General features: G+C 42.8%; 1 protein-coding gene across 1 annotated transcript in view; it reads right to left on the minus strand.

The window, feature by feature from the left end:
- Window positions 1-20,679, minus strand: part of LOC126418723 (glucose dehydrogenase [FAD, quinone]-like) — a 490,865-nt gene that overhangs the window by 12,358 nt on the left and 457,828 nt on the right. The window contains exons 7-8 of the mRNA XM_050085628.1: window positions 12,316-12,585; window positions 5,598-5,960 (exon numbers count right to left, since the gene is read on the minus strand). Of these exons, the coding sequence (XP_049941585.1) occupies window positions 5,598-5,960; window positions 12,316-12,585 (633 nt within the window). The remainder of the gene's footprint in view (window positions 1-5,597; window positions 5,961-12,315; window positions 12,586-20,679) is intronic.

Genomic DNA, 20,679 nt, shown 5'->3' on the forward strand with positions numbered 1-20,679 from the left:
TATGGATGGCTCAATATTACTGCAGGGAACTTACAACGAGTCGTTGAGTCCATACCATGTCAAGTTGCAGTACTACACTGGGCAATAGGAAGTCCAAGACAATATTCCCACATCAGTATAATGTGCCATGAGGGTCCATGTTTGTATTTATGTCATGTAATTAGCTCACATGGAACTCTTTGAAAGGGTAGACAGCAGCTTGTCCCTCATTTGCTTTGTGTAATGGATCAACCACATCATGGTTTTGGTCAAAGATTATGTATGCCACACGGCTCAACGTGACAGATAGATTTAACGTCCTCTCCAGAGTAATATGGCATAAATCAGGGCAGAATCAAATAGTTGCCGTGGAAAGTCCTTTTTTTTCTCGAAAAGACATTCGCTAGAGATCAAGATGAGATATCGGTACAATTATTTGTCAAATCTGTTAAATGTATGTGGAGTGTGTGTGTGAAATATATCTGACATAAATGTCTGTCTACCTACTTAGAAAGAAAAAGAGGCTCTGTAATGCATGCCAGGCAGAGCTAGCAAATAATTAAAACACTAAATAGTGAGATAGTTCATTGGTACACCCAGAGGGTATCCAACGAGAAAAACAGAGCAGTATACGGGAAAGTAGCGTACAGAAAGCATAAATAGTTTATAGACGAAAACTCATCTTTTCGTTGGCCATTGGTTTAGTCAGCATTTAGCTTCAAAGCTTTTTTGTTTACAGGAATAAAGTTCGGAAACCTCCTGCTCGGAAATCTCCTGTGGACCCAAAAAGTAGCTGCAAACAGCTGTCGGAATAAGCTTCTTTAGAAAGGAAATTTATGAGATCTAGTGTAAATTTAAGTACAAGAAAGAATGTTTTGAAGGTATTAGTGTGGACTGTAGGCTGATACAGATGTGAAAGGTGGACGATACGCAGTTCCCACAAGAAGAGAATAGAGGATTTTGAAATGTGCTGTTACAGAAGAATGCTGAACAGTAGACGAATAGATAGAACAGCCAATGGGAAAGTACTGAACTTAACTGGGAAAAAGTAAATTGATGATACAACGAGACTAAAAGAAGGGATCGGTTGATAAGACACATCCTAAGACAGAAAGAGATCCTCAGTTTGATGAGGGAGGGAAGTGTGAGGACGGGAGAGGCAATAATTGTAGTAGGAGAAAAAGAGATGGATGTAAGTTGCAGTAGGTACTCAAAGATCAGTGGCCATGCACTGGCTGGTGTGAAGAACTGCACCAAAAGAGTATTTGAACAGAGGATGACAAAAAAAAAAAAACAAGACTGGACACCACCTGACATTCTGCATCTTGTACGACAATACCTAACAGAAACATTTCATGAGTGTTGGATTCGATGATAAAGTGCAGTAGCAAAACCATCGCATTCTCATATTCTTCGATTGCTGTCTACCGACTACGTATTGAGCACTGGTGTATTCCAGAATGATTGACAGCGAGCACACGTTACAGAATCATATGTCCCAAGCGTGTGACCAAATTCAACGACTGCCGGGTGTTCGTGATTTTTTGCAGAGATGAAAGATGTGAAAGAATGAGCATCTCGAATAATGTCATCAAACTGATGCCTATTTTAGGACAGTGGCCGAACTTTTACGTCCAGTACACAATATCTCTTGTAAGAACACCTTGTATGTTTATCTGACCATATTTTGATTTTAGCAGGTGTTCCTGCACCCACCTGCATATTTTAATTGACTAATTACCTTAAAAATAATTCTCAGAGTGCAAAATGACGCAGTGAATGAGAGTTGCTCTAGAGGCCTAATATGCCATCATCCTCTAAACTACATTACACTACAAAATATTTATCCGCAACCAAGGATAATATTAACAGAATATAAAGTCCACTATAGTTGCGAGAAAGTTCGTGTTTATTGCACGACCGGTTTCGAAGCCTGAGGTTTCATCTTCAGGTACCACCAAATAATTATGGAAACATAACTGTGGTCCGGACGGGCCAGTCAGTCACGGAGGAACAAAACAATGTCAAACAATGGCGTGGGAGAGCAGGACCATCAACCTCAGCGCCTGCTTCGACAGCACTAGTGCTGTCCTGCACTATCATGCGTCTGTTTGATGTGACTGAATGGCCTCACCGCCACACATTTATGTTTTCATATTTATTTAGTGGCACGTGAAGATGAAACCTCAGGCTTCGAAACCGGTCGTGCAATAAATAAGAATTTGCCTGCAACTGAAGCGGATTTTTCACACTATTAATGCGTTACAGTAGACTGTAGAATGGAATGAACAGTTAAATAAGTGCAGAATATGAACTGGAGTAGACTAGAGAAAGACGCCAGTAACGAGGAGCTACAGAAATAAGAAAACTAATATAAGAATTGGTGACCGCGAAGTAGGCGAAGAAATAAAAATAAAAATACAGCAAATAAAACTAAAATAAGAAATGACGGGCGAAGCAAGGACAACGTAAAAAGAAGACCAGCAAAGGCAAAGAGGGCATTCCTGGGCGGGAGAATTATATTTGTGTCAGATATCAGCCACAATTTGAGGCAGAAATTTTGTGAGATTGTACGTTCCAAGTACAGAATTGTGTGGCAGTGAATCGTAGACGTCAGGAAAACTGTGAAGAAAGAGAATCGAGGAGTTAGATATGCTGTGCTCCAGATGGGTGTTGAAAATTAGATGGGCTGACGAACTACGAAATGAAGAGGTTCACTACACAACCAGTGAGGAAATAAAACGTGGAATTAACTCACAAGAATTAGGGGCAGCATGACAATCAATGCCAGCACGACGCGACTGTGGCGGCCGCCACGCGACCGCGGGTCACGTTTCAGATGGTCCACTGTCGAGCTGACGAGATATACTGGCCGTGCAATGAATTGTGACGTCACACTTGTCGACTTGTCCACCACACTTCGTAAACGCTCAGCTCCGTGCAGGGTTGAAAAGGTATCCAATAAGGGTCTTAATTTTGTCGTGTGCTATCGAGAACGTGTATGCATTTAAACACGCACTCAAGAATTATTAAACTCGTCTGAAATAGTGACTCCTTTCTCTCCAGAGACGGCTGCTGGCACTCGTAAGACCTGTAGTGTCAGATGCAGTGACGCACGTGCCACAAACTGTTCTTAGCCAGACGTTCTTAGCGCAGGCACAGTGCTGGCGAGTTGAACAGCTCATGCGCGGCCCATGCGCATAGCTGCCTCCGCTGTAACAGCAACGCCAGGCCAGCATACGTACATCAAATAGCTACACGACGGTACCACGCCAATCATGCTGTGCCGTGCCGCAGTACGCTCATCGACAGCGGGCATAGTCCTTCGCCGAAAGGGGCTTTATAAGCGCATTCAGCTGTTGAATCCTGCCGCCCCCCCCCCCCCCTCCCTCAAATTCTATAAGTCCCTCCAGAAAGCTACAGTTATCCATCCGTTACCCAAACTGGAAGAAGAAGAAACTTTCATTAAAGAAAAATGTAACTTCGCACCACAAAATAAAGTAGGTCCATGAATAAGAACAAATTGAGTAGTTTTACCTACTCCTCTTACTTCATTCTTTTTACCCTTCGCAGAAGATGTCGAAGCACCAAGAGTGCCGTCCACATTGACAAGTGATTTGTAAACCAGCATTCGCCGGCGACGACGATGCACAACACTCACTTGAAACCCTGCACTAAAAAGTTGACATGAAGTTGACACATCACAGGCAACAGCAGATGGGGGGGAGGGAAATCTGGACAGATGAGGGGAAAGAAAAAGGGGGAGGAGAGGAAAATGAAGTGGGGGGGGGGGGGGGACCGATGGAGGGAGAGCACTCAGAAGACGGGGTAGGGCAGATGCGAGAGGGGAAAGGCAGAGAGGGGAATGCAATAGGACTCGGGGAGGGGGGGGAGAAGTGAGACAGAGGGTAGGTGGAGAAAAAACAGGATGGACGGGGGGGGGGGGGGGGAAGAGGGAGCCCAGAAAAAGGACAGAGGAAGGGCGGGGTAGGTGAGGATCAGAGCTGCTAGGAGGAACAAATAGAGGGGCATCATCTGGGTGGCAGAGTCGATGGAAGCCACCTTGGGAAAGGAGATACAAGGTGTAGAGGTGGAGGGTAGGGTGGACACAACAAGCAGAGCGCCATGCATTCCGCCTCGCCTTCCGCATACGCCTCCTGTCTCCAGCGCCGATGCTCTACGACCTGATTCCTTTCCCCGATCTGCTCCTATTCCTCGAACATATCCGCGTCCTCTACACCTCCCGCCGCCTTGATCCCCCTCATCCCTTGGTTGCTCCTCTCCTCTGCAACCCCCGCCCTCTGCCGCGCCTTCACCGTTGTGTCCAATGATACGCAACCTTTGGCTCGCCTTCCCCGCAATATTATCTATGTGGTCTTTCCAGCTGAAGTTTTTCGTAATTTTAACACCCAGGTACTTAGTTGAATTGACAGCCTTGAGAATTGTACTATATATCGAGTAATCGAATTCCAACGGGTTTCTTTTGGAACTCATGTGGATCACCTCACACTTTTCGTTATTTAGCGTCAACTGCCACCTGCCACACCATACAGCAATCTTTTCTAAATCGCTTTGCAACTGATACTGGTCTTCGGATGACCTTACTAAACGGTAAATTACAGCGTCATCTGCGAACAACCTAAGAGAACTGCTCAGATTGTCACCCAGGTCATTTATATAGATCAGGAACAGCAGAGGTCCCAGGACGCTTCCCTGGCAAACACCTGATATAACTTCAATTTTACTCGATGATTTGCCGTCTATTACTGCGACCTTCTTGACAGGAAATCACGAATCCAGTCGCACAACTGAGACGATACCCCATAGGCCCGCAGCTTGATTACAAGTCGCTTGTGAGGAACGGTGTCAAAAGCTTTCCGGAAATCTAGAAATACGGAATCAACTTGAGATCCCCTGTCGATAGCGGCCATGACTTCGTGCGAATAAAGAGCTAGCTGCGTAGCAGAAGAACGATGTTTTCTGAAACCATGCTGATTACGTATCAATAGATCGTTCCCTTCGAGGTGATTCATAATGTTTGAATACAGTATATGCTCCAAAACCCTACTTCAAACCGACGTCAATGATATAGGTCTGTAGTTCGATGGTTTACTCCTACTACCCTTCTTAAACACTGGCGCGACATGCGCAATTTTCCAATCTGTAGGTACAGATCTATCGGTGAGCGAGCGGTTGTATATGATTGCTAAGTAGGGAGCTATTGTATCAGCGTAATCTGAAAGGAACCTAATCGGTATACAATCTGAACCTGAAGACTTGCCCGTATCAAGCGATTTGAGGTTCTGGGACTGCGAAAGCGAATCTGCTTCACGACAATCCAACTTCTGTGGCATCCATGTGCTCTGCTGATAGCCATCCCACTGGCTGCTCTAGACTATTTCTCTGTTTTCGATTTTTCCCTTGTTGTCGAATAAACTCGTTGCCATCTCACACCTACTGTTATTTGTTGTTCCTCATCCACGGACGCAACACAAGTGATACTCTGTGATGGAGAGGTTGGCACAAGAGAGGAAATCATCTCGGACCACATGTCACAAGACTGACGACCAAAAAAACAAAGAGGAGGTACAGTAGCCCGTGTGAGTAGTAACACTGACCTGTCCGGTGCGCGCGCAGTTGGCGAGGTACCCGCCGAAGAAGTACTGCAGGTCGGGGTTGTCTTCGGAGGGGCTGGCGAAGCGCGAGTTGACGAAGGCGGTGACCTCCGAGATGCCGGTGCCGGACATGAGCCCGTCGCGGAAGAGCAGGTACTCCATGGCGGTGGCCCAGTTGAGCGCCTGCGTGTCCGTGTCGTTGATGAAGAAGTTGACGAAGAAGGCGACGTGGTTGTGCAGGTTGCGGCCCACGCCCGCCAGGTGGTGCACCGGCTGGACGCCCACGGCGCGCAGCTCCTCCGCCGGGCCGACGCCCGACAGCAGCAGCAGCTGCGGCGAGTTGACCGCGCCGCCGCACAGGATCACCTGCCCAACAACAACAACCTGAGTACTACCCTCACTATCTGGCGCATATCAAACACCACCGCTGAGGATGCACTCTTCGGCCCTCCGTTCCTGACGAAATGATATTGTTGGGAGAAAGCTTCATTTGTCTGATTACTGGAGAAGAATTTCCTTTAAGTTTCTCATTCCTAGACTATGTGTACCAGACAGTGTGTGCCAGACTGTGTGTGCCATGTGCTTCCTCAGCGTCTCGTGGAATGAGTTCAGATAACTGTTTACATATGAAGTCTTCACGGGTTGTCAGCCGAGTAGCAACCTTTCGATGGAATGCGTCTCCATCATCTTCAGGCGAAGAGATATCGTCGGTGGCGGGCTTATATCCAGCTGAGATATAAGCCTGCAACCGACGATATCCCAACACTTCGCCTGAAGATGATGGAGACGCAATCCATCGAAAGGTTGCTACGAGACGACGATGCTACTCGGCTGACAACCCGCGAAGACTTCATATATGAAATTCGCCGAGAAAGCCTGCAGTCGCATATAACTCTTCTGTTGATAGGAACGATAGGAACGTTAATCACATGTGCCTCGTTTGTGCTATGGAAGGGTTATTCTGAGATACGTATTTTAGTAACGACGGTAGTAGGAAATGGTGGTCTTAAATTCTTGGGAAAAAGTCGTGGAGACGGGAGCTGCTGACGGCTCGTCCTACAATGATAGTGAGGCAAGATAGGGCCGTTATGAGATAATGAGCGACATACTGAACGAAACTTCACGAATTTCTGTAGTATTAACTGACGTATATGCATAATCAAATGTTCACCTTCCATTGCTGGTGGCAGATCGCAAGGTGCACCTTCGGCTAGCAAAACGTCAGAGAAATCGTTGAACGAGCGTCAGCCGATATTGCCAAGACAAAAGTCAATAGGTAATACGACGAAAATGGCCACGAAAGCCTCAAAAATATTTTGGTATGCTGTCTGGCATTTCTTTTTCCATTGTAAATTCCACCATTTCTGGAGTGTATGCCCGCCGTATAGTTTTTACAGAGAGTAGAATAATAAATAAGTGTTTATTCGAAACATGCAATTTGCGTGTAGTATCTATTTTAACGTTCGTTTTTGACAAAACAATTAATAATGCTAGCGAATGGATAATATTAAACCTGGAACAGCGTACTTGTTAAAGGACAGTGTGATTGAGCCTGCGGTATATAAAAACCCAGTATCTATTAACTTTTAAAAAGTTTTCCTGCACTTCAACAATAGTTTAAGGAAAGTTTGACCACTTTATTCTCATTTTTACAAGAAAATAAATTTAATTTAAGGAAATGGAAATGAGCTGTGGTCGTCATTGGCCGGGCGGCGCCTTAAGGGGCAGCTCCGGCCGCCTTGGTGCAGATCTTGTTACATTCGACGCCACACTGGGCGACCTGCGCGCCGGATGGGGATGAAATTATGATGAAGACAACACAACACCCAGCCCTGAACGGAGAAAATCCCCGACCCAGCAGGGAATTGAACCCGGGCCCGTAGGATGGCAATCCGTCATGCTGATCACCTTCTTTTTCGTTGTTGATCATTGTATTTGGTCGTTGCGGACGTCACATCATCCCGCTCAACTTCGTTTGTTGATCCTTCCACTCAGTTTTTTATTAGAGAGGCCAACCGGCTCTCTGACCGAACACGCTGAGGTAGTGTGGCGCCACCACTCAGCTATCGGGGCGGACAATTTAAGGATGAACAGATACATACAAGCAAAAATTTTCAGCTTCTTGGTTACGAAGGATTAAAACTATAGAACCAATTTAATCGATAATGGTGATAATAATCATCCAGTTAAATTTATTAATAAAACAAAGAAGTTACAGATTGGCCTTAGCGATATAGTTTCTTACTACTGTTTTTGGCTGTATGCACTGGTAGTATATCTGTACTCTGTGTTCATCACAGCTGCTTCTGTGACATGAAGTGCTGGTGTTCTTTGGTTTTTTTATTATCATTTTTGCTGGCGCAGGAGTTGCGTCTTCTTGGCATGGTTTTTCTGCTGTCATCCTGCGTGTCGGACACGCACACCTGATCACGGAACATGCAATTGGGTGCAGCCAACTCCTTACCAACTATCGATCAACAACATATTGGCTTCTCAGGGCAGCGCTACCAATCTAGCTTACATACTGTCCGTCATTTGCTGCAGTTAAAAATACGTGTAATTAAGAAAGGAAATATGACTGGGGTGCAGTAGACCCCAGCGTCTGTCCCCAGGGTTAACCACCGCGCAATTTTACCCACTCTCAACGCGTGAACTTGCGCCGTACTACGCGACTGCGGCATCAATGTCGATGTGTTAATATACCTCAAGAACGAAATACATAGCAGTACGTGGTGGTATAAAGATAAACTTCGTAAGGTTATCATTACCTGAGATATAGAGTATTTTCGCGAACACAAAATTTTATACGAAAATAACGTAAAGCTGCGTTGTACAGCTGTTAATGCGAGAACAACTACCCAACTAAATCAAAAGAGACCCAGTCACAACAGCTGATTCGTTCCTATGAGAACAGACAAACGCTATTATTATTAAAACCAAGATACAGTTTTGTTTTTGTAAAGTGTCCGCCTTGAACAAAACACAACTTTTCATCTTTTCTTTCATCTGCCAGACATGTTTCACTGAAGTTTCGGCATCATTAGAGGGATTTTTTATCTTTCTTCTTACCGGGGGTGACTTGGATATTTTAGTAACGTAAAATACACACAGGATTGAAAAGAGGACGGAGACTTTCATCACGACAGAGCGTCGCCTTCGCTCAACCTCTTATCCGCAGTTTGACGTAAGGGGCACTGTACATACCACGTATCGCGGTGGCATCATGAGTCGTGACATTGATGGACTGGCAGTGCCTTCAACCGAGAGCTTTTTATGTTCTCTCCGGCGTCACTGGTGCCGCTACACGCCGCCATAGCGATGTAACAATTACTTAATGTACAGTACGTATTTAGCACGCGAGTGTAAAGAAAGAATAAGGCATTTGATAATTATAGTATGTCGGCGAGAAGCGTTGTGATGCTTTAATTAGAAATTTTGTAAAGACATAATATATAGAGAAACAAATTACGCTGCTATAACGTTTCCATTGAGCTGTTCTGATTGCTACTCGTATAAGATCATTTCGAGCCCCATACTATATTTCAAGTTATCTGCAAAACATTCTGAAACAAACGTTTTTATGTACATTTTCGTGACTTACAAATTATGTTACGATTTTGAATTATTTACATCCTTAGCACATGGTTCCTGCTGATTCTGTAGAAATGTTGTTATAGGGGGAGATGTATTAACCTTCAGTTTATGCAAGGACTGCACACTCTTTTTGAGATGGTCTATTATTATTGTATTTGAAACGTTCTTTCGACAGCTTTTAACGATATAGTATAGTTACATTTCTGGATTGTTATTCTACGGGTTTGCGAGATGTTACTATCTTTGGTAATCTTTGTTCTGTTCATTGGTACTATGACTGCGTCTCGGTTATCAGTCTGTGGATTTGCATGATTTAGTTATCTTTGTTTTGTTTACGCTTGTGTTATCTGTGGTTAATTTATTTACTCATGATCGATTTCGATGATTTCAATTACGTTGTCGATATAGTTTTCATGTTTTAATTCATTTTGTAAATTTAATATTTTGAAGGGATATTTGTGCGCATGAGTGTATATTTCTATTTCTACCAGAAGATTTAGTTTCGGGCCCTTCGATGTTATGTGTTACATTTATATGGCGCGTCCTAATTAGTTTACATGGTGATTTTCCGTTCCCAACAAAATGTTGAATGCACATAGTGAATTAAAACATAAAAACTACGTCGACAAATTTATTGAAACCATCGAAATCGATCACTGGTAAATAAATTAAGCAAAGATAACAGCACCAGTAAACAAAACAAGGATGACAAATTCATATAAATCCACATATTAATAACCGAGACGTTACTAAAATGTAAACTTTCACGGCCGGAAATATCATGTCCATTATAATTATCCGGGCTGTTATGCCTTGGTCGGTTGATGAATTCTGTGGTGATTCCCAATGTTTCGTCTCCGACTGCGGGAGACATCTTCAAGGGGGTCCGTAGCTTGATGGAAGGTCCAACACACACACTGGCTCGCTACTGACTGCCGCTAAATTCCGTGTCCGCGCGCCCCCGCGCCGCGGCGTGACGTCACGTGTTTTGAAAACGTCAGTGCAATTGGCCGCTGTCCGTCGCCGTCGCCATCACCCAGTAGTGGACGGGTGGTACACATTTTCTTTAACACCGGCATCCATATACCGTTTAATTTGACGCCCTCCTCCTTTCGGTTGAAATTATTGTTTGTTTCAGGACTGAATTTTTTGCAGATAGCGTTAAAAAGACCATGGGGTTCGAAATGAGCTCACAGCAATGAGAACAGCTCAACAAAAATTATAGCAGCGTAATTGGTTTTTCAATACATAATGTCCTTACAAGACATATACAATGCTGCAGACCACGAGAAATAGAAATGCGAGAGAGTTATTGAAACAGTGACAACAGTAATATAGTATAGCGTTCCTAAGAAAAAATACATGGAGTAATAGCTTTATTTTTACACTGTCTGTACTGAAATCCAGCATCTGCCTGAACTTCCCAATGTTGCAGTTGTGGGTGTCAATCTTTCAGTTACCTAGATGTTCCCCTACTAAGCGAAGGGCCTCAAGAAATGTCTTTAACAACACCCGAGAAGAAATTAATGGTACCAGTTTGGATTAACAACAACAGTCTTCACAAAACATATGAACATTTCTGGTATCTCAACTGCAGAGTTTTCAGCGCTCATTTAACTTTAGGACTCTGTATCTCAGAATGAACAAAAATGGACTTGTACCACTATTGAAATAAGCCCTTCATATGATACAGGTGTCCCAGATGTGAAAATTACCGAACTATCAATTTAATAAGTCACGGCTGCAAAATACTAACGCGAATTCCTTACAGACGAATGGAAAAACTGGTAGAAGCGGACCTCGGGGAAGATCAGTTTGGATATCGTAGAAATATTGGAACACGTGAGGAAATACTGACCCTACGACTTATCTTAGAAGCTAGATCAAGAAAAGGCAAACCTACGTTTCTAGCATTTGTAGACTTAGAGAAAGCTTTTGACAATGTTGACTGGAATACTCTCTTTCAAATTCTGAAGGTGGCAGGGGTAAAATACAGGGAGCGGGAGGCTATTTACAATTTGTACAGAAACCAGATGGCAGTTATAAGAGTCGAGGGGCACGAAGGGGAAGCAGTGGTTGGGAAGGGAGTGAGACAGGGTTGTAGCCTCTATCCAATGTTATTCAATCTGTATATTGAGCAAGCAGTAAAGGAAACTAAAGAAAAGTTCGTTGTAGGTATTAAAATCCATGGAGAAGAAATAAAAACTTTGAAGTTCGCCGATGACATTGTAATTCTGTCAGAGACAACAAAAGACTTGGAAGAGCAGTTGAACGGAATGGACAGTGTCTTGAAAGGATGATATAAGATGAACATCAACAAAAGCAGAACGAGGATAATGGAATGTAGTCAAATTAAGTCGGGTGACGCTGAGGGAATTAGTTTAGAAAATGAGACACTTGAAGTAGTAAAGGAGTTTTGCTATTTGGGGAGCAAAATAACTGAGGTTGGTCGAAGTAGAGAGGATATAAAATGTAGACTGGCGATGGCAAGGAAAACTTTTCAGAAGAAGAGAAATTTGTTAACATCGAGTATAGATTTAAGTGTCAGGAAGTCGTTTCTGAAAGTATTTGTATGGAGTGTAGCCATGTATGGATGTGAAACATGGACTATAAATACTTTGTACAAGAAGAGAATAGATGCTTTCGAAATGTGGTGCTACAGAAGAATGCTGAAGATTAGATGGGTAGATAACTAATGAGGAGGTATTGAATAGAATTGGGGAGGAGTTTGTGGCACAACTTGACTAGAAGAAGGGATCGGTTGGTAGGACATATTCTGAGGCATCAAGGGATCCCCAATTTAGTACTGGAGGGCAACGTGGAGGGTAAAAATCGTAGAGGGAGACCAAGAGATAAATACACTAAGCAGATTCAGAAGGATATAGGCTGCAGTACGTACTGGGAGATGAAGCAGCTTGCACAGGATAGAGTAGCAAGGAGAGCTGCATCAAACCAATCTCAGGACTGAAGACTACAACAACAACAATGACACAGGTGAAAGCATAGTAACGATCACATAAGTACCAAATTAATGAGTCATTATGTTCTTTCTTCCTACGTTAGTTATTAGGTCCAGAGACGGACAGCGTATGTTCGTGCGGAGGGAATGTGTCCAGGCGACACTGACCTCGCTGCGGGCGAAGATGCGGTCTCGGCGGCCCGTGTCGCCGCGGATGACCTCGACGCCGTAGGCCTCGCGCGACGACTCGTTGATGAGGACCCTGGTGACCGTCGTGTTGAGCATGATGTGCAGGTTGGGCCTGTTGCGGTTGGGCCGCAGGAACGCCTTGGCCGTCGACAGCCGGCTGCCGTTGCGCGAGGTCGTCTGCGCAATGGCGAAGCCCGTGTGGAAGGCGCCGTTCAGGTCGCGAACCTGGAACCCCAGCTCGCGGCCAGCCTGTAAACACAAATTTTCGTAGTTCGTCAATTCATCCTAAGGTTATCTTTACAACCATAACACACCTGTCAACTTCAAAATTTTGTGCTTGGGTAGCTCAGTTGGTAGAGTACTTGCCCGCGAAATGCAAAGGTCCCGAGTTCGAGTCTTGGTCGGGCACAAAGTTTTAATCTGCCAGGAAGTTTCATATCAGCGGACACTCCGCTGCAGAGTGAAAATCTCATTCTGGAAACGTCCCACAGGCTGTGGCTAAGCCATGTCTCCGCAGTATCCTTTCTTTCAGGAGTGCTAGTTCTGCAAGGTTCGCAGGAGAGCTTCTGTAAAGTTTGGAAGGTAGGAGACGAGATACGGTCAGAAGTAAAGCTGTGAGGAGCGGCCGTGAGTCGTTCTTCGGTAGCTCAGATGGTAGAGCACTTGCCCGCGAAAGGCAAAGGTCCCGAGTTCGAGTCTCGGTCGGGCACACAGTTTTAATCTGCCAGGAAGTTTCATAACAGCGCACACTCCGCGGCAGAGTGAAAATCTCATTCTGGAAACGTCCCCCAGGCTGTGGCTAAGCCATGTCTCCGCAGTATCCTTTCTTTCAGGAGTGCTAGTTCTGCAAGGTTCGCAGGAGAGCTTCTGTGAAGTTTGGAAGGTAGGAGACGAGATACGGGCAGAAGTAAAGCTGTGAGGAGCGGCCGTGAGTCGTGCTTCGGTAGCTCAGATAGTAGAGCACTTGCCCGCGAAATGCAAAGGTCCCGAGTTCGAGTCTTGGTCGGGCACACAGTTTTAATCTGCCAGGAAGTTTCATATCAGCGGACACTTCGCTGCAGAGTGAAAAAATCATTCTGTTCAAAATTTAATAATTATAGGTTAATTAACTCGTACATCAGGTGCATGTTAATTATTTACTGCTCTAGTTTCGTAAGGTATTTTTACGTTCCGTGCACTGCCCATTTCTACACAGGTTTTTACAATCAGGTTGGCTCGTTGTGCCATAAATGATACTACACTATTCATTCATCTCTCATACCCGCACATTTGCGTTGCACACGTCTCGTTTATTAAAATTCACGGTAAATGATGACAGCCAAGACAGTTGCAGGGTAAAGATTTTTTAAATTCTTGACCACGGTTTCGGTATATCTAAATATACCTTCATCAGAAATTACATCCTGCAAATGGAGATTCATAAAACAATTGTGCCAAAGGCGTCAATTGTTTTATGAATCTCCATTGCAGGATGTAATTTGTGTATTTTACTTCTCATGAAGGTATAATTAGATATACTGAAACCGTGGTCAAGAATTTTAATAAATCTTTACCCTGCAACTGTTTTGGCTGTCATCATTTACCGTGAAGAATTTCAACAGTTGCTGTTTCAGCCATGTTTAAAGTCTTGATTTATTAAAATTACCTGAAGTTCTTAGCTCGAAGTGAGCCACTGCGATCAATGGATCGAAGTCAAGATTTTCTCCACATTGTTCGCCGTAGACTTGGATGAAATGGTGGGTTTACCAAGAATATCCGTTCGAACACGGTTTCAATAGGCCGCAAGATTTTCAACCGTAATATTTACATCCCTGATACGCTAACCACATCATGTAAACACTCACTTCCTAAAATCATCAAGACTGTGACGATAACTCTGTCTTGGAATTACTCTGTTCGTATTTTCCCACTTATCTGTCTGGTAAAAATGTCGATGTCTCTCCATAAAGAAGAAAGATGCTGAACAACATTAAAGATTACATATCCATCACAGATTTTGGAGGTATACTGTAAAAAGTATGATGTTGAATGACAAAGGTACTTACTGCTAACGTTCGGTACATTTCTTGGGTCTCCATTCTTCTGTGGCTCAGTATCACACAGTCCGTGTTTGAAAACAGGGTCAAACGTCTGGTGTTCGATTCCCACACCGTAGCAGGAGATTTTATGAGATTTATCGCTTCTTTCACTCCTAACAATGAATTATATGCGACGTAAATGAAAACTGCTAAAATTCACATTGATTCGGAGATCTCGTTAACTGGTAGGCCCCTCCATATAACTGGAAAAGGCTAGCAAATATCACTTCCAATTGCACTATGAGCAGTAATACACTCCGATGTTCAAACAAACCTTGGACTGACTACTACATTTATCAGATTTCGCTACCTAAATAATCCATTAACGTACATCGTGTACGCTATAATTTCCTTCTTTAACATGTTGGCTTTAATAATCCCCTCGGGCAAATCATTTTTCAGTTTCATTCATTCGTGAAAAACTCTCTTTTGAGTGGATACAGAAATAAGAAATCTATTTTTGTAGAATCACGTCTGCACATTAGTAGGCATAAAGCGGAACGAATTACGGGAGCAGTTGGCTAAATAAGATGTTCGTGACACGTATTTTTTATGCTATCATTGACAAAGAAGCCTTTTTCAAAGTTTTGTATGTGGTATGTGTCATACTAAACACATCCTTGATCCATCAGATATTGAAAACTATTTTAGTTCGGCTACCATAAAACTACCACTGTAAATAAAAACATAATTTAAATATTAACCTTATGATTAATACATATAAAGTGTAAAGATATACATTGTTGTTGCAGTTGTTGTCTTCAGTCCGAATGCTGGTTTGATGTACCTCTCCACGCTCTCTACCCTCTGCGTGTCTTGTCAACTATTGCAACCCTCATTCATCTGAACTTGCTTGCGGTATTCCATTCTCTGGTCTCCCCACATTTCCCTTCAGTACTACATTTGTGTTTCTTTGATATCTCAGAATGTGTCCTGTCAACCGATCCCGAATTATAGTCAAGTTGTGCGACAAACTGCTTTTTCCCACTCAGTACCTTCTCATTAGTTACACGATTTACCCACTTAATCTTCAGCATTCTTCTATAGCATCACATTTCAAATTTTTCTATTTTCTTCTTGTCTAAAATGTTCCTCGTACGCGGTTCACTTGCGTGCAAGGTTAAATGTCCACCCACATGTTGGCAGGTTTGTTTCGACAACGCTGCAGAGCTTTCGCTGGGTAGCCCTTACACATCCTCCATGCCATCTGGATCCCTCCGCATGCAATTTACACATTTTTGGAGCCCCGACGTCGAGTTGCTTTGGACGAAGAGGTGCTTGCGTGGGTGGAATCGTGGTTCCGTAGGCAACTCCAAACATTTTTCGGCGAAGGCATTGACCGTTTTGTCTCACAGTAATACTTTGGCTCACATCAGTCATTGAATCCAAAGATCGCAGTAGCGTGGCCCGATGTTTGGTGGCTCTCCAGGCGAGGAGATTTGACCGGCACAAACGTTGACAGAATCAGCAGGTGGAATCGGATGGAGCACTTGCAGGGTGTGAGGCTGGTTTACCTTCGCTGTCTGAAGCTTGCAGAGCACAGACCTCATCCCGCGAAGATTATTAATATGCAGCTTGGCTGATTTTAGATACCTATTAATGTTTGATAAATTGCTTAGTTTCTTAATTTTTTAAAAGATCTTTTGCTGACGTCAATTGCTGATCTAATTTTCTAGTTAATATTCGAGAAGTTGTTTAAGTTCTTACTTGTTTTCAAAAGCTATTCTACAGATGTCATAAGTTGTTAACTTTTATTTAAATAAAAGATAGTGCATGTTGTCAACTGTGAATGCTGTTTTCTTACCTCCTGGTCCAGACCTACCGCTCAACAGCGTGTTAAGCTGCTTTAGTGTACCTACGCCCGTTTCAATAATAAACATTTTCATCTTGGGGTTGAAGCTCTTTTTTCCGTGTTTGCTTTAACAATACGTATGTTTTTGGATGGGGTCCACCTTCAGCAAAACACAAGTTTGTTTTTTAACCCAAACATGTTTCACTGCAGTTGCAGCATCTTCAGTGGGCTTTTATTTTTCAGCTGTTAGACATAAAGAGTGTTCTTCATTGTTTGTATACATGAAGCTATTAGTTTTTAAATCGTAAATACAGATATTTGAAAAAAAAAACACTTAAATCATGAATTGATACCTTTTTACCACATGATGTGGTTTTTCTGATGTGGAACAAAACGGTCACTGTAGAAACACAACAAATCAGAAAAACCACACCACGTGGTAAAAAGGTATCAATTCATAATTTAAGTGTTTTTTTCCAAATATCTGTAATTACGATTTAAAAACTAGTAGCTACATGTATACAGACAGCAAAGAACGCTCTTTATCTTTAACAGATGAAAAATAAAAGCCCACGGAAGATGACGCAACTGCAGTGAAAGATGTTTGGGTTAAAAAACAAAATTGTGTTTTGCTAAAGGCGGACGATATCCAAAACCATACGTAAATAAACATTTTACTCACTTTTTTCCATGTGCCTCGTTTTCCTTTGATTCCCTTTATACCTCTAGGAAACATTTCCTAACAGCCAAATTTTTATCCGATGTTTAAAAAATTTCCCATCTTTCTGGCCATTGTTACCCTACAGTTAATATTCTCTCTAATTCAGGCATTATCAGTTAATTTGCTGCCCAAAGATCAAAACTCACGTACAACTTTTAGGTCTCACTACCGAATCCAGTTCCCTCAGCGCTTCTGATTTAATTCGACTACATTCCATTACCCATAAGTTGAATCAAAAGCACGACTGGGTAACGCGGCGCATGGGTTAAAACACTGGAATCGCAAGTGCAGAAATCGGGACTTAATTTACCTTTAAAAAAGGAAGATCAGATTTTGAGATCAAGTCGTCGACATTATAATTAGAGAAGCAACACAAGCCTGGAGTGGGGAACGAAATCGGAATTGCCGTTTCAAAGGAACCCTCACAGCATTCTCCTTAAATGATTTCAGGAGATCACGGGAAATCCAGCTCTGTGTCCCCTGGCGGCGATTTGAACTGACATCGTTCTGAATACGAGTCGTGACGTAACCCCAGTGCCACCTCGCTCGTAGTTCCATATCGAACCATCAGATTAAGGTTTTATGTGGTTTCCTTCAGTCTGTTAAGGGCAAATCACGGACGTTTCTTGGAACGGTTCACGCCTTTCGGCACTTCCACAATTATATCTTGCAATCCGTCCAACTTCGTCGACGGGATGCAAAACCCTAGTCTACCTTCCTTCCTTTTCTTGGTCTGTCGAATGCTGGCAGAACATTTTAAAAAGTAGGCAGAAGATCGCCGGTTACGACAGCCACTCTTCTTACTAGCGTACAAAAGAAGGTTCTGAAGAGTTTCTTTTTGGTTCCGGCCACATGTGATCGTATTTGATTTCAGGCCTTCTGTCTTCCTCATCACTACTAGGAATCTCCTTGCTTTCTTATGTTCCGACATCTATGACGTTGAAACTCATTTCTGAGCGAGAAGCATCTTTTGACATTTCGAAGAAGTCTCTTTTTCTATCAGTGGAATATTAATCTTGAAACTTTTTTGACAGGCTGAAACTGAGGAATGGATCGGGACTCGAACTTAGCTCCTTGCCCTTCGAACGGAATTTTCTTAGCGAGTTACCCGTCCGGGCAGGACATTATAGGCCGTTACAGTGTCGGCTGTTTTAATCCATCAACAAAGAGCTTGTCTACATTTAGTGGAACCTTGGAAGCATCCTGATTTTCTGTTATCGTTGTTTTAATGTACATGCAAGCTCAATTATCGTTCAGCGTACGTAAATGAATGCTGCTACCAAATATTAATAATCACAAGTTATTAATAGATAAGCGTTTCTTACTTGTAAAATGTACTACCATCTTGAGAATGGGCGCTGATGATCACGTTATTAAGCGCCCAACAATTTTGAACCGATCCACCCATGGACATCAATGTTTGATTCACGCCATATAACCATTCAGGCAGCAGCCATATTTTCTGTATATGAAAATTTCAGTTCCATGTTTCTACTTCTTTGTAGCTATTCTCTGTCGGGTACATCAGTTGCAACGCTGGGAACAGTTAAATGAAAGACGTTACATGGACTTGTTTTCCCAACAAATATCTGTTCTCTCAGCCATTACAGATGTATGTCGTGATGATTTCATAGCAATATCATAACCGAATATCTGTATCATTTCCGTCGAACTGAGCTGGCGTTCAAGATTAACCAACTTTGTTACTAATTTTTGTCAGGCAGTGTCTAGCAGCGTTTTTTTTCTGTTTTTGAAAGCCATATCAACGGATATGGTCGAAGTAGGGGCATAATCAATGTGGACTGGCAATTCCAAGAAAAGCGTTTCTGAAGAAGAGAAATTTGTCAACATTTAGTATTGATTTAACGATCAGGAAGTCTTTTCTGAAAGTATTTGTATGAACCGTAGCCATGTATGGAAGTAAAACATGGACGATAAAAAGTTTAGACAAGAAAAGAATAGAAGATTTTCAAATATGGTGGTACGGAAGAATGCTAAAGATTAGGTTGGTAGATCACGAAGCCAATGAGGAGGTACTGAATAAAATTGGGGAAAAGAGAAATTTGTGGCACAATCTGACTAGAAGAAGGGATTGGTCATAGGACACATTCTGAACCATCAAGGGATCATCAATTTAGCACTGGAGCGAAGCGCGGAGGTTAAAAATCGTAGACGAACACCAAGAGATGAACGCAGTACGTAGGTTCATAGGGATGTAGGCTGCAGTAGTTACTCGGAAATGAAGAGGCTTGCGCAGGATAGAGTTGCATGGAGAGCTGCATCAAACCAGTCTTTGGACTGAAGACAACAACACTGACGTATGCATTGTCGGTTGTCACCAAGTCAGTGTTATCTGATGCATGATATCTATGAAGCTGGATTTTCATTAGTGATGAGCATTCCAGTTACAGACAAGTTAATTCAAAGAAGCTCGAGAACACTTTAATGAACTACCTGCGCCACCTGAGGATTACGGGTCCCATTCGCAATGTTTTTCTATCTTCTTATATTGGATTACTATGCCTTAGTTTTTTTATGTGTCAAATATAGAAGAGTTTATAATTTCCGCAGTGGCAACCTTCCGTCAACTAGTATCATTCCTTACTTGCGACGGAGTCTCTTCTGGAAAGACGCCAGTGCCTATATTTCTTAGGTTAGAAAGGGGAAGCTTGTCCACTGGCTGCGGAAAGGAAACAACCGCAGGCACAACTGGAGGAAAGAATCGATCTGAGGTTGCCGTTTTTATGAAAGCAGAAGTGGGAAGTAGTCATCCATTCGTGACGCTCTAGGCTCTGTTGGTGCAGGAAGTGTCTGCAAAGTACCGCAGGAATGAATTTAATACCGTATGCCACTATGCTATAAAATCTGACCGGAATCACTGTGAGCGTTGTGTGTACAAATACGAATGTCTCCAAACAACGCATTCCCTTTCCCGACACGGGGTGGACTATGTTTTAAACAGAATTACCTATGACGTAGTTTTGAAGGAAGTCGGTTTCGCGCAAATCGCTTACGATTTCTTGAGGTAGCAATTGTTTATCTCTATTCTGAATAAAAAATATATACAATGCTAAGATTAAATATTGCTGCCTCGAACTACAGCTTCGCAGTTCTGAGAAATGAAGAAAAGATAAAGATCTTTGTAGACCATTCCGCTGTTCAGGACTGAATCGTAATAAACGACAAAAAATAAGAAAAAAGAGTTCGGGCACTTCGCTCACAAAAAGTTTTATGAACTTACATATACCATCACTCAGTCGAAGAACCGTATTTTAACTGTTCACATGAAGCCGATATAATTTCGTGCATCTCGTCACTTATCGCAGAGATCATGTTAATAGACATCTAAAATGACATAAGAAGGTAAGAAGCAGGACCAGGACATGGAGTTCTGCATAAGCTATCTAGGTGACCATTACTCTGTCACAGTAAGCCCCCTGAACTCACAAATTTTCATTCACTCTCGATGATTTCACCCGAATTTCCGAACATTTATGCGCAGAGGGAAAGGCACCAACGCAGGTAACGGTAGAGGAGAATCAGGACCTTAAATTTCATGAGAGAACCACAGAGTGACAAGAGAATTTGTCACTTCAGGAGATGTGAATGTAAAGTCTGTTGTAGAATACTATCCGTCTCTCGAAGCTGATATTTATTGTTGTTTCCGACCAACAACATTTCATCTACGAGGGTTGGAGCTTTAATAGTGGCAACTATTTATTTACAGTTCGTACAAAATAGATACCTGTTTC

Source organism: Schistocerca serialis, chromosome 9 (genome assembly GCF_023864345.2).
Source record: "Schistocerca serialis cubense isolate TAMUIC-IGC-003099 chromosome 9, iqSchSeri2.2, whole genome shotgun sequence".
Lineage (NCBI taxonomy): Eukaryota > Metazoa > Arthropoda > Insecta > Orthoptera > Acrididae > Schistocerca > Schistocerca serialis.